General features: G+C 42.8%; 1 protein-coding gene across 1 annotated transcript in view; it reads left to right on the top strand.

Annotated features, from left to right (window-relative positions):
• Positions 1-14,645, top strand: part of LOC145406027 (retinol dehydrogenase 11-like) — a 65,391-nt gene that overhangs the window by 36,563 nt on the left and 14,183 nt on the right. The window contains exon 2 of the mRNA XM_080277214.1: positions 11,643-11,806. Coding sequence (XP_080133340.1) covers positions 11,643-11,806 — 164 coding nt within the window. The remainder of the gene's footprint in view (positions 1-11,642; positions 11,807-14,645) is intronic.

Consider the following 14,645-nt stretch of genomic DNA (forward strand, 5'->3'; position numbering starts at 1 on the left):
TACCTTCAGCATTTTCAATACTTTAATATGCTCGTACGTGTATATACTGCAGCTCCTGGCCTTGGGTTCCTTCTTCCTTGCATAAAAAAGAAGCTAGATCCTGACAATGTAATTCATCTCATGGAAGGCCTCTCGAATTGAAGATGTTAAATGAGACAGTTCACCTCCTCACTACAAGGCCTCTCACCTCTGATAAAAATGACCTGTGACTAATCTATCTATCTACCTACCGTATCTATCTATCTATCTATCTATCTACGGTATCAGGTATAAAAGACCAAGGATGCATATCTTCCTGTAGAGAATGGAAAATGAAAGACTGACTAGGAGGGTGTATGTAGGTGAAGTGGAGGGAAGATGAGGTGGAGGGATGGAGTGGAGAGGTATATGAGGGAGGGGAGAGTGAGTTGGGGGGAGGGCAGTCAAATGATGGGTGACAGAGCGACTTGGAGGCGTTTTGTCTGCGGCCACTCTTTGCGGGATTAGGGCGTCGGGCTATAGATAGATAGATAGTGTATAAATTGCAGCTCCTGGCCTTGGGTTCCTTCTTCCTTACATAAAAAAGAAGCTAGATCCTGACAATGTAATTCATCTCATGGAAGGCCTCTCGTATTGAAGATGTTAAATGAGGCAGTTCACCTCCTCACTACAAGGCCTCTCACATAAGATAAATTAAAATGTGCCGTAACTAATCTCTCTCTCTCTCTATCTACCGTATCTATCTTTCTATCTATCTACGGTAACAGGTATAGGAGACCAAGGATGCGTATCTTCCTGTAGAATACTTTGACATGAACCTTCACTGCACACGAACCATTACACCTGCAGCACCCACTTCCCCCGTACTCTCATGGTTCCTCCCACCCCCCCTCCACAGTTCCACCTCATCCCACCCACTTCCTCATCCCACCCACTTCCTTGCCAACCACGCCCACTTCCTTACACATTCATTCCACGAAATAAACCTTCCCTGCATTCAGTTCCCTACACCAACCATCATGCAAAATAAATCGCTACGGAAGAGATGTTAGGATGTCTCTCGTGCCATGTATAATTCAAGTACTTTAGGGCGAGATTTGCGTTCTTCACCAGCTGCCTGTTTCTCGTAGATATCTATCTATCTATCTATTGCCAGACGCCTTAGTCCCGTAAGGAGAGGCCACAAACAAATAGCCTCCATGTCGCCCTGTCCCCCGCCATTTCACTGCCCTACTTCCAGCTCACACACCCCTCTCTCATATACCTCTCCACTCCATCCCTCGGTGGCCCCAGAAAGCAATTCTACGATAATGATCACTTCCCACGGCACTTCTTCGTGACTAGCACCTTGGCCTGCATTCTCATCGGTTAAGGAAGCTCCCTAACACCAGTTCCTAAGCGATTTATTTTTCTTATTGCACTACCCTCTGGTGTCGTTAAATCAAATACCGCCATACTCAGCATAAATATCGTACAAGTAGATATTAACCAGCCGTGGAAATAAATCGCTTAGGAAGAGGTGTTTGGGAAATTCCATAACCGACGAGGACAGGCACTTTTATAACCACATACAGTAGTCTTCTGTCATTCTCTCTCTCTCTCTCTCTCTCTCTCTCTCTCTCTCTTAAGCCAAGTTGAAGTGAATATACATCAGAATACGGCAATCTCTCTCTCTCTCTCTCTCTCTCTCTCTCTCTCTCTCTCTCTCTCTATTTTAAGCTCAGTTGAAGTGAATATACAATAGAATACGGCAATCTCTCTCTCTCTCTCACTCTCTCTCTCTCTCTCTCACTCTCTCTCTCTCTCTCACTCTCTCTCTCTCTCTCTATTTTAAGCTCAGTTGAAGTGAATATACAATAGAATACGGCAATCTCTCTCTCTCTCACTCTCTCTCTCTCTCTCACTCTCTCTCTCACTCTCTCTCACTCTCTCTCTCTCGCTATTTTAAGCTCAGTTGAAGTGAATATACAATAGAATACGGCAATCTCTCTCTCTCTCTCACTCTCTCTCTCTCTCTCTCTCACTCTCTCTCTCTCTCTATTTTAAGCTCAGTTGAAGTGAATATACAATAGAATACGGAAATCTCTCTCTCTCTCTCTTTTAAGCCCAGTTAAAGTGAATATACATCAGAATACAGCAATACATCGAAGCACAACACTTCACCCCATCCCTTAAAATAATCTTCATAACTCCATCAGCCTTCCTCTTTCACCCTCCTATTACAGCCTCCAATTACATCTCTACCTCTGTTCGGTATGAAATAGGTCCTATGCCAATTTGCCGTTGTCAGGTGCTAGCATATCCCCCACCTCTACTCCTCCCCCCCCCCCTCCAAACACACACACACACACACACACACACACACACGGCTTGGGCAATAGGTGGTCAGTTGGGACAAAGGGAAGAGGTGGGACAGCATTATGTGCAATGGTTGACCCCCCCCTCTCTCTCTCTCTCTCACACACACACACACACACACACACACACACACACACACACACACACACACACACACACACACACACATAGGGCTACTGATCAGTGGAATGCACTACCAAATGCAACAGTGTGTGCCAAAACAATTCATAAATTTAAGGATACGTATGATAAAAGTGATTTAATACACGGGACAGTACGAGCTTGACTCATTCCCGTAAAGGTAAAATTAGGTAAGAACAATTCGGTAAGCACACACACACACACACACACACACACACACACACACACACACACACACACACACACACACACACACACACACAATTTCACATCCCTTCACAAAACAACAACGTAAATGTAAAGCAACACTCATTCCTTTTCCTTTTTTGGTCTAGCTATTTAGTCTCCCCAGTTTAAAAATAGCTAACTATGAAGGTTTAAGTATACGACCTCTGCCCAAACTCTCAGATGAATTGATGTCCGGCGTTACGAGAGCTACAATACACCATAAAGAGTTGTCCTGACCATGGGAGGGTTACTGTAGACGTGTACTGCAGAGAACATTTGCAACAGAACATAACATCAGTACTAACTCTGAACACACGGACCAAAGTAACGATATAGGCTAATGATTCAAACTTATAAACGCTAAACATGCTACAAAACGGATGATACTAAAATTTAAAAGATCACTGGAAATCACAGTAACTTCGCTAATAATCCACAACTCTTTCATCACCTCTGACCCAATTAGAAGGTTCACGTTCAGACTAACCAAAGGAAAAGACAACCGTATTCAAGTTTATCTAACGCCAAACGCATTTACACTTCAAAATAACGTCTAAAGAGGCATATCGGTTAATCTAGCAAAACTGTTTATGCCAAGTAGAGCTGAATCTCGCTAAACTGGATTCAGGTGATGGCAGTGAATAGCAAAATTTCTATGCTAAGTAGGATTTAATCTCGCTAACTGCAAAGGAAGAGGCAATGGCCGTGAATCGTGTATCAACTTGGCAACAGATAAAGAAGGGTGCACTGTTTGGCTAGGAAATAGGAATGGCGGTGACCTTGAACCACATTTATATAGAATCTTAGCCATCCTCTCTCACAATCATGTCTCCACGTAAAAACAACAAATCATCCCGCATCGTCACATTTTTCACACAAACATTAGTTCTTAGTTCGACTGTGAAGTGTGTGGTAACTGTACGTATTTAAAATGTAAACACAGTCCTTCCCACAATTTCAGGTCGAGATATTTTATGAATAACACCATTCCTTTGTAGTCTCTTATCTATACACGCCATCTCACCACCACCGCTGCCTAATTATATGAAAGGTAATCTCAGGTACCGAAACACACACACACACACACACACACACACACACACACACACACACACATCTTTACCCACCATATGTACACTTAATGGCGCAGTAACACACACACACACACACACACACACACACACACACACATACATCCTCATCCTTACCCACCATTTGTACACCTAATGAGGTAGTGACTATCTATCTATCTATTGTCAGACGCCTTAATCCCAAATGGGGTGGCCACAAACAAATCGCCTCCATGTCGCCCTCTCCCCTGCCATTTCACTGCCCTACTCCCAGCTCACACACCACTCTCATATACCACTCCATCCCTCCATCTTATCCTTGGCCTCCCCCTCCCTCTCCCCCCTCCCTCCACCTCACTCACATACACTCTCCTCGTCAGTCTCTCGCTCTCCACCCTCTCCACAAGGCAAAACTACATCAATGTGTACTAAGAAATGTTTTACAGTTAGCCAAATTCCAGTGAACTGCATCAAACATCATGAAAGCATAAATAAGGCCCTTTTGAATGTCTTTTCCACTGACACCAATGTTATGCCTATACACCTGTCATTAGAGAAGTTTGCTCAATGGCACTGAACATTTTTTTTATCACTGTGACCTTGGGGTTGACCTGAGCACGTCAACCATTACGAGGGGGGCACACAATCATCTGGAAAGGATTCATTTAACTACTATCAAATGAATGAAATGGCGAGGGACAGGGCGACATGGAGGCGATTTGTTTGTGGCCACCCCTTACGGGATTCAGGCGTCTAGCAATAGACAGATAGATAGACACATAGGTAGATAGAATTGTCAAAATCAATTCACATCTGCAATCCACACAGAGCGAAAGAATGAAGGGACAGACGGACTGGTAACTCTCCTCGTTCAGCCACCCATGACCCACCAATTCTTCTTTAGAAATTCTTTACACCTTGCTAACTGTCTTTCATTTATGCAACAGGTCAACTCCGGAACTGTCTCCCTCTGTCTGTATTTCCTACTTCCTATGATCTCCAGTCTTTCAAACGCAGTGTGTCCAGGCATCTCGAAATGAACGGATCTTGAATTTGGCTTTTTTTTTTTTTTTTTTTTTTTTTTTGAAGGAACAGTTTGCGGGCTTCTGGCCTTTGGTTCCTTCTTCCTTGCATAAAAAAAAGAAACATTGCTTTGACTTATGTTTTAGTCCTACGTATTTGTGGGTCTTCCAAGCTCCCCTTCCTTGCAAGACAGACTTCAGAATTATAGGAAAAGGGGTTTACTCATTGCACACCGCTACAATCAACGTTCCTTTACACTAAAACATAATTACAGTTCATTTCTATCTATTGTCAGACGCCATAATCCCATAAGGGGTGGCCACAAACAAATCGCCTCCACGTCGCCCTGTCCCCCGCCATTTCACTGCATTTGTATTCCCTAAATTACTGTACAAAGTTAACAAAATACTTAACCCTATAAAATCAATACTGCTGCCTCTACAAAGTGTCTGTGTTGCCATCTGGTAGTGAATATGGCAGTAATTCTTTGCACAAACACTGTATCTGATGAATATTTTTTGCAAGTGACTGGTTTGGCCATGTGGAGAGGATGGAGAGCAAGAGACTAACGAGGATAGTGTATGTCAGCGAGGTGGAGGAGGGGAGGGAGAGGGGGAGGCCAAGGATGAGAGGGAGAGATGGCGTGGAGAGGTATATGAGGGGAGGGGGATGCTCAGAGCAGGGCAGTGAAATGGTACGGGACAGGACAACAAGGAGGCGATTTGTTTGTGGCCTTTCATATGGGATTAAGGCGTCTAGCACTAGAATAGACTGCCAGCTTGTTAGTACATCACAGTGTTACAGTTTTTAATGTGGATATTTGATTTTGAGGCTCAGTAAAATGCTAAGGAGGATGGTGAGGTATTGTACATCCACTGGCACAAAGTAGCATTCAGGTACCGCAAAGGGTGGCCGCAGACAAAACGCCTCCAAGTCGCTGTCACGCACCATTTGACTGCCCTCCTCCCTACTCCCCCCTCCCTCATATACCCTCCATCCCTCCATCTCATCCTCGGTCTTCCCCTCCCTCTTCCTCCACTTCACCTACATACACCCTCTTAGTCAGGCTTTCATTTTCCATTCTCTCCACACCCTCTTAGTCAGGCTTTCATTCTCCATTCTCTCCACACCCTCTTAGTCAGGCTTTCATTCTCCATTCTCTCCACACCCTCTTAGTCAGGCTTTCATTCTCCATTCTCTCCACACCCTCTTAGTCAGGCTTTCATTTTCCATTCTCTCCACACCCTCTTAGTCAGGCTTTCATTCTCCATTCTCTCCACACCCTCTTAGTCAGGCTTTCATTCTCCATTCTCTCCACACCCTCTTAGTCAGGCTCTCATTCTCCATTCTCTCCACACCCTCTTAGTCAGGCTTTCATTTTCCATTCTCTCCACACCCTCTTAGGCTTTCATTCTCCATTTTCTCCACATGTCCAAACCACCTCAGTGTATATCTCTTAATTTTCTCAACAGTATACATGATGAAATATGGCTTCAATTGTCTTTTGAACTACACACAGTAGTTTGTAAATAAAGCCGTGTGGTAAGTTAATACAAATATACTGGATCTTTTTTTTCTTCAGTTTCCATTGAGTAACCTGCTTTGTTTACTAATTCTGAACTTTCACTGTCTTGCAAAGTGTAGATGGCTTGGGAGACTCGAAAATGTGGGGCAAAACATGGGTAGTGATTTAATAATCAGTATTCCAATAGGCAATACATAAAGCATAAAAACATCTCAATATCACAACACTTAAACATCAATTACCTTCGTATTTACTTTCCTAACACAACATACCTCACTGGGGACTCTGATGACGCAATATTCAAAAGCAAGTTAACTCTATACCATTACCTTGTAGGACGCCAAACCACTTGCCGTAATATCTCCGTAAATCCAAAGTCAACCCAGTTTTAACATTATCGGTTGCACGTTCCAAAACTCCTTTTCACACAGCAAAACTACACAGCCTTTGGGTTTGCTTAGGTGAAAAACTCAAGCCATGTTCTGGTCAACTATCAAAATAATCCATCCATTAACTTTTACAACAGCGAATCCAAAACGTTTTGTTGTTGCGTTGCTCCCAAAGTTGCAACAAATGCCTGAAGTGAGACAAGCACACATCCTTGACCCACATCCCTTTCAAGATAACTGTGCAACTGAACAAAATTACGTCACCAAGTCTAATCATAACACTTACCCTGAGCAGACCGCAAAATGGTAAATTTGAGAAGCGTCTTCCTCACCGCCACTGCACAACCACAGCCGACATTACTGTTAAGAGGGAGATGTAATACAAATATGAATATATGCTAGTAATTTTATATTTTATGAACGAGATTTCGCTTGATCAATGAATTTATAAATCATGTTTTAGTATACCTTTTCTAATTTATTGGTAGAATGATAAATATTAATGATGCCTCACCTGTTGATCAGGGTTTTCTATGATCCAATTAAAGCAGTAACTTGTGATTATTTACTTTGAGAGGGGTGGAAGCTGTGACATGCTAACAGATATCTGCAGGCGTACGTCAGGATTACACTTTATTATTATATCATTCTGTGCAAACCCTTCTCGGTGTTGTAGACCAAGCAACAGGGTGAGGGAGTTAATGACAGTAGACTGACGTGACTTCATACCTTGTATTTGTAATCTTGAGGCTTTGTATTTACAGTATTAACATGAGTTATCCAAAACTAAAGCCTTGGTATAAATAAAAGTAGTATGACACACTAAACTTTTAGGGATTCCCATCACTGACTGCACCTAACAGAAAATAAGCAGTTCCAGGGGTAATTCAAGAATTATTCAGCCAACATCGGGTAGTATAGCTTAGGATGTCCAATATTCCTAGATGTAAAAATCCTTGCATCTATTGAGCACTGACTGATAGATAAGGCATGCGAAGACACCCAACTAGCTTGCGTATTTTTCTCATTTTAAAGATTATCCGGAAACTTAGAGAAGGAAATGATGGAGCGGGAAGTGATAAAAGGAATACAGAATTTCCTGTTGAATGATGGAAGACTAAGTGGGAATAATAAGTGGACTAAGACGAGTGTGGTATATAATGAAAATATGGCAGATACGAGTTACTGCTGATACTGAGGCCAAGGGTGAGGGAGCGACAAACACAAGAGGGAAGAAGAAGAAGATTCAGGGTCAAGGGTGCGAAGGTCATATAGAACTGGGGAGTTGGCCGGTGGAGCTGATACGAGTGGTCTCCCTGCCCTCTTGGTGGATGTGTTGGTGATCTCAGTATCCGTTGGCAGATTGTGAGGCACACGTGTGATTTCTTTAGTTTTTAGTGCAGCTTGCCCTCCTGTGACTTAGTACTCCCAGTCGCCTTTTCGCCCGTGGCCCCTCACACCCTCAGGAAGGAAAATATTTAACACGGTGAGTAGGTGGACATTTAACGGTAATGATAAGAATTATGTAACAATAAAGACTTCAGTGTTCAGTGGTCTAGGAGCTCATGTGACAGGAGGGAGATTTTTTTTTTTTTTTTTTTTTTTTTTTACAGGCAGACATGGAGAACAATTTTTTTTTCTTTGGATTTCTTGCATCATTAGCAACAACTTTTTCCTGTACCATTTAATTGTAAATTATTCATAATGGAAGTACAGACATTGAAGTATACTTGTTCCACAAACCCAGTCTAGCATCTAGTCCTTAAGGTACAGTAGCTTTTCAAGGTAAGGTTTAGTGGCAGTCAGGGAGGCTCATATTATGGATGGGGGTCTGGGGGGTGTAGCCCCATCAGTTAGGAACCCAGGGTTTTTCGGAATTGTTTTCCTTTGTTGCACCTACATCCATCAGTTATTTCAGTGTACTCTGTGACATTAAGTCTCCAAATTAGGGGGTGGGGGTCTTCTGTTCTTACCTAACTGTATCTTTACAGGAATGAGTCAAGCCCATACTGTCCTGTGTATTAAACCATTTTTATTATACTTATCCTTAAAGTGGTGAATAGTTTTGGCACACACTATTTCATTTGGTAGTGCATTCCACTGATCGATTACCCTATTTGGGAAACTGAATTTTCTTTCATCTTTATCACCTCTTTTTTTTGTAGTTTTTTGCAGTGTCTTCTTGCTGATGCTTTCCCATAGGTTGTGGCATTTCCTGTGAATATAGGTATATAGATAGATGGAGGTTTCATTATCATTCTGTAAGTAATTTCTGCAGTTGTGACACATGACCTTTACCCTGCAATAGTACCCATCCTGAGCAATGCTGAGATGGCTGAAGAGGTGATGTGGCAAATTGTTTGTGGCCACTCCTTATGGGATTCAGGGATTTGGCTATAGATAGAATAGTTATGGTGTATTCTATCAGTGTGTAATGGCTACAGTCTGTCTATAGCCAGATGCCTTAATTCTGTAAGGGGTGGCCACAAACTGATCTCCTCCATGTTGCTCAGTCCCCTGCCATTTCACTGCCCTCCCTTCAGCTCACACCCCCCTCTCTCCAATATGTATCCACTCCAACCCTCCATCTCATCCTCAGTCCCCCTCCACCTCACTCATATACACTCTCCTTGTTAGTCTCTCACTCCATCCTCCACTTTTTTTTTTTTTTCCCCTGGTAGTCTCAGGGAAGAAATGGTGCTGCTCCTGACCCCAAAACTGGTGAAGAAACAGATGCCAGCCACAGTAAGACAGTGATAAGTCATTTTCCTATTATCCCCATTGAGGTGTTGGGATCAGAGACGAGACTACCATGCCCCAGTAGCATATATTTAATCATTTAGATGGAGATGAGGTGTCTGAGGAGTATGTGTGGAGTGACGCGTATGGATCGAGTGCGAAATAATGAAGTGCGAAGGAGAACTGGAGTTGTTCGGGAGATGGCTGGTAGAGTTGAGCAGAGGGTGTTGTGATGGTTTGGGCATATGGAGAGAATGGATAATGAGCGATTGGTGAAAATGATAATTAGATCTGATGTGAGAGGTGTAAGGCTGAGAGGGAGACCACGAATAGGAAGGATGGACAATGTGAAGAGAGCGCTGGATGCGAGAGGGATGTCTGTTGAGCAAGGAAGAGTGGCTGTGCGTGACAGAAATAAATGGAGAGAAATTTGTGAATGAATAAATAATGACGCAGCCCTGAGGGAATATTCTCCCGCATTTGGTCTGATCAGCTAGTCAGGTCAGGTGCGAGTAAGGGGATGGGTCTATTATGATGTGGCAGGGGTAAACCAGCTCTGCTGTCGAGCCCTGCTGCGGATGTTACTGATTGCACTGCGCAGTTGACCCTTGTGTGGTGTGGTGCGTTGAGGATCTGTCCCTTCTCCTCTTTGGGGCTAAGATGCGAATGAATGTGTTTGAATGGATGAGTAAATGGGGGGGGGTGTCGTCCTGTCATGGCTATCTCCCTTTCCTTGGGGGAAGCAGCCTAGGTATATAGATAGATAGATAGATCTGATGACATTATCTTTTAATTTATTTTTGCAAGCTTCAGACAGACAAATGAGGAAGTGAAGGAGCATTGTGGTGTGGAAGGATTAGGAGAAACACATTGAGGCGATTTGGCCAAATAGAGAGGATGGAGAGTGAGAGACTGATGAAGAGAGTGTACATGAGCGAGGTGGAGGGGGGGAGTGAGAGGGGGAGGCCAAGGATGAGATGGAGGCGTGAGAGGTATATGAGAGAGTGGGGTGTGAGCTGGGAACAGAGCAGTGAAATGGCAGGGGACAGGACAACATGGAGGCAATTTGTCTGTGGCCACCCCTTAAGGGATTAAGGTGTCTGGCAATAGGTAGATAGACAGTTCATTGCTTTAGCTCAAGACCCATCCCATCCTTGGCCGGTAAAGCTGTGGTGAGTTTTGTTTGGGGGGAGGAGGGAGGAGATGTGAGTGATTGAAAAGAAAAGTAAGTAGGAGGTAGAGTGAAATTTGGCTTTTGGAATGCATTGAGGAAAAAAATAAAGGAAATTAGGAAAGGCAAGGTTGTGAGGAGGATGGTAGTATTACGAACTATAACTTGGCAAGAAAATGTGAGAAGCTGGGGGAAAGAGGTACTGGTAGGAGGAAGGGAAGAAGGTGAAAACAGGGAAGGAAAGAGAGGGTGAGGGTAGGAAACAGGAAGGGATGGTGGGAAGAAAGGGAGAAGGGGGAGGAGAAAAAAAAAAAAAAGAGGTGAATAAAATGAAAGAGTGTGAGGAAAAGAGGAGAGGAAGGGAGAGTTAACAAAGGGGTAAGGGGTTGAGAGGAAGGATATGATGAGTGAAGGGAAGGATGATGATAGTTGGAAAGAGATGAGGTGGTAAGAAAAGGATGAAGGTGAGGGAAGAAAAGTAGGGGATTGTGGGTGATATGAGAGAGAGAGACAGCTGGAAAAATGATGGAAGGGAGGCAGGTGTAGGATTTGAGTAAGAATATATGATGGGAAAAGGGAAGTAGTGAGAGGAATGTTGGGGGAATACAAGGTGGGAGAAAGGGAGTGGGGGATGGGGCAGTGATGGCGAGTACTGTATCAGTGAGGAGAGAGAGAGAGAGAATGTCAAATCATGTGGAGGGTGGGAGAGGGAGAAAGAAGAGGGAGTAGATGGGGAGTGATGAAGGAAGACAGTGCCAGAGGGAGAGATGTGGAGTCCAGGAAAAATACTCAACTACCAGTTATAACCAGGCAGCTTCACTGTCTGGGTATGTGTGTCCCTCACGTCCCTCTTATCCCCCCAAAAGGAGGATGGTGAAATGCAGGAGAAAGGCAGCTTCAGCCTTCAGTCTACAGTCCATAATTAGATGAGCCTGGGGCCACAAAAGCAGCATCACCTGTACTGACTAAATTTTATCCAGCAACTATTAATTTCTGCCTTGTATTTGATTCCCCATTAGGTACGTGATGTGGCATACGGTGTTATGGGTGGGTGTGGTGGTGTCGTGTGCAGTAGCAGTGATAGCGGCGGTGTTTGGCCATGTGTACCGCATGCGTGCTGGCAGAACCACAACCACAGCCAGTCTCAGCGGCAAGACTGTCATCATCACTGGAGCATCTGCGGGTAACACAGTCCCCTCCACGCAATACACTCAAACCTCAATTTAAGGGACTAAATGGGGAATCAACTTGTCCCTTACTTGAAAAGGTCCATTGTTTTACCACATATGAAGACAATCTTATGAAATGCAATGATTGTTTCACTTATCTTAATTTTTTATATGATTAGGAATATTATTCTACAGGTCCTATATAAAGAAACGTATTAATGTTTCAAGCAGCGGACTTTTTGAATGGTCCTGTCTGATTGTCAGGCAGAATATGGAGTCCCTTAAATTAAAAATCCCCTAAATGGAGGTCCCTTAAATTGAGGTTTGAGTGTTATATCGGTTGTACTCTTATCATTTGGCCTTAAATTGCTGTTTTGAATGCCAAGTTTAACAGTGGAATATGATGCTAGTCATAAAGAAGTGCTGTGGAAAAGACACAGATCCATAGCTTTGTTTTATCTGCTGTTGAGTTATGTTAAGTAAGTAAAGGATAAATATATGGGCCAGGTTAAGGTGAAAGAAATCTACACTTTGTTCATAGCTGTTTTCCCTTAAAGTTGTGTCACTATTAAACTGATGATGAATTAATACTTAATCTTCATTTTAAGTAGTCCAGGATTCATTAATAAATTGTTTTTAATGAGTGTTTTTTGTGCTTTATGCATCTTAGCCATAAACCAAAATAATTTGTTTCACTTTTCATAACTACAAGTTTGCACATACACATCCAAAACTTTAGGTGAGGACTGACTGTACTCTTTGTTTTTGTTTGCTTGCTGTACTGTAGTGTAATTTATGATCCGTAAAGCATTAACCTTCATATGACAGCTGATATTACCTGTTTTACCCTGGCTAGCACCCGAGGATATTACTTGCCTCTAGGGATTAAAGTCGAACATGAAAGACCAAGCTATCTTTTTGTATTTGACTGTTTTTGCGATCACAGATGCAGTGGTATCATTGAAGAGGTGGCTGGGAGGGACCTGGCTATCCCTAATATATGCCTGGCCACCTCAGATTTCTTGGGGAATACCACCATATCCCTTTGAAGAGTTCTTAGACCATGCCATAATTTGGTTTGGCCATCTCATTTCTAAAATCCTAGCAGTGTTTCTTCCCAGGTGATTACTGTGCCTGTATGAGATTATTCTGATTCATTATGCGTGGACTCCTCGTAAGAAAATATTCTCTTAGTAAGTTGCCTGTGAATTTAAATTTCTTTTAAAGTTGCCCAACCTTTGCCATAAACGTACTTTGAAGATGAAATAATAAATTTTGCTTGGTGCTTCTAACTTTACCGTTCACCAAAAGTAAGTTTCTTGTAAAATTGTTTCACATGAAGTAACATTTTCCCTGTAAATATTTTGAATATTGTATTAGCCTCTTGAATCCAGTGATGCATTTTTTTTAGTTGTTTTCTTGCTACTTCAGATTATTTTATACAGTTTAGGAATGGCCTTTCATACTGAAAGGATTAATGAAAGGAATATATAACTTTCAGTGTAAAAAGTCTTACCTAAACAGATTAAAATTGCTGGGTAGTAGTATAAATAAACAAAAAAATGGCACTGTAATGAAGAGGTTTGTAATGGGGTGTATAAGAGCCTGCATCACCTGGTAGGCAAGAAGAGTACAATCTTTATACAGCACTTCTCTTGCCTCAGTGGTACACATGATACAGCACTGCATGATTTTGGCTGAGTCCAGCTTGGATATTGATTTCAGTCAACCCCTGCCATTCATGGGCTCACATATTCACAGATTTTTCTGGAAAGGTATTTCAGAAATTCTCTATTTATCTGTCACTTGCCAGACGCCTTACTTCTGTAAGGGGTGGCCACAAACAAACCACCTCCTTGTCACCTGGTTCCCTGCCAATTCACTGTCCTGCTTCCAGCTCACACCCTTTCTCTCATATACCTCTCCACCCCATCCCTTCATCTCATCCTTAGCCTCCCCCTCCCTCTCCCCCCTTTTACCTCATTTGCATACACTCTCTGTATTAGTCTCCCGCTTTCCATCCTCTCCACATGGCCAGACCACCTCAATGTGTTTCTTCTAACACTTTCTATCACATTCACACCACAACGCTCGTGCGCTTCCTCATTAATCAGTCTGTCTTTCCATGTAACTCCACATGCTCCTCTCAGATAACTCATTTCCCTGCTCTCACTCTTGATTTGTGTCCCTCCAACAAGGTCCAAGCTTTGCTTCCATATGTTAGAGTTGGTATCACAGTACCATCATGCAGCAGCTTTTTTACTTCCATGCTCACCTCCCTATTTCTTATCACTTCTTTCCAAGAACCAGCAACCTTTCTTCTTTGTTGTACCCTTTCAAGCAGTTCACCCTCCAAACTCCCATTGTTACTCATTGCACTGCCCAAGTACTGTACTTATACGCACTTACATTCACAAGAAGATATTTCGTGCCTTTCCTACTGCTTCAGCTGTTCCTAGTGGTTCATGAGTGATTTTTTTGCATGTTTTCTATGAGAAATAGTGACCTATTCTGTTAAACTGTACAGGTATCCTGTACAAGTATGTGCTGTTCAGCACATGGCAAACTCTCATTGTCATCATCCCATGGGGGTGAGTACCCAGAAAGGCTTGTGTGTCATCCTGTACTGTCTTTTTAGGAAGTGTTAATGTGTCATAAATTGTATTTACAGGTCTCAAAGTGGGTCTGTAGGTAATAGGAATAGTTAAAACAGTGAATCCAGTGGTTTTTGTGAAAGGTACGGAATATTCGAGTATTTCACCCATTCATGGGGTGGTCTGGTATGTAATCCCTGCAGATAGCGGGGGTCGACTGTAATTTGTTACATTTAGGAAATGCTGGGTGACAGAACCT

The sequence above is a fragment of the Coenobita brevimanus genome, chromosome 69 (assembly GCF_032717465.1).
Source record: "Coenobita brevimanus isolate Jiangsu-jjx chromosome 69, ASM3271746v2, whole genome shotgun sequence".
NCBI classification, from domain to species: Eukaryota; Metazoa; Arthropoda; class Malacostraca; order Decapoda; family Coenobitidae; genus Coenobita; species Coenobita brevimanus.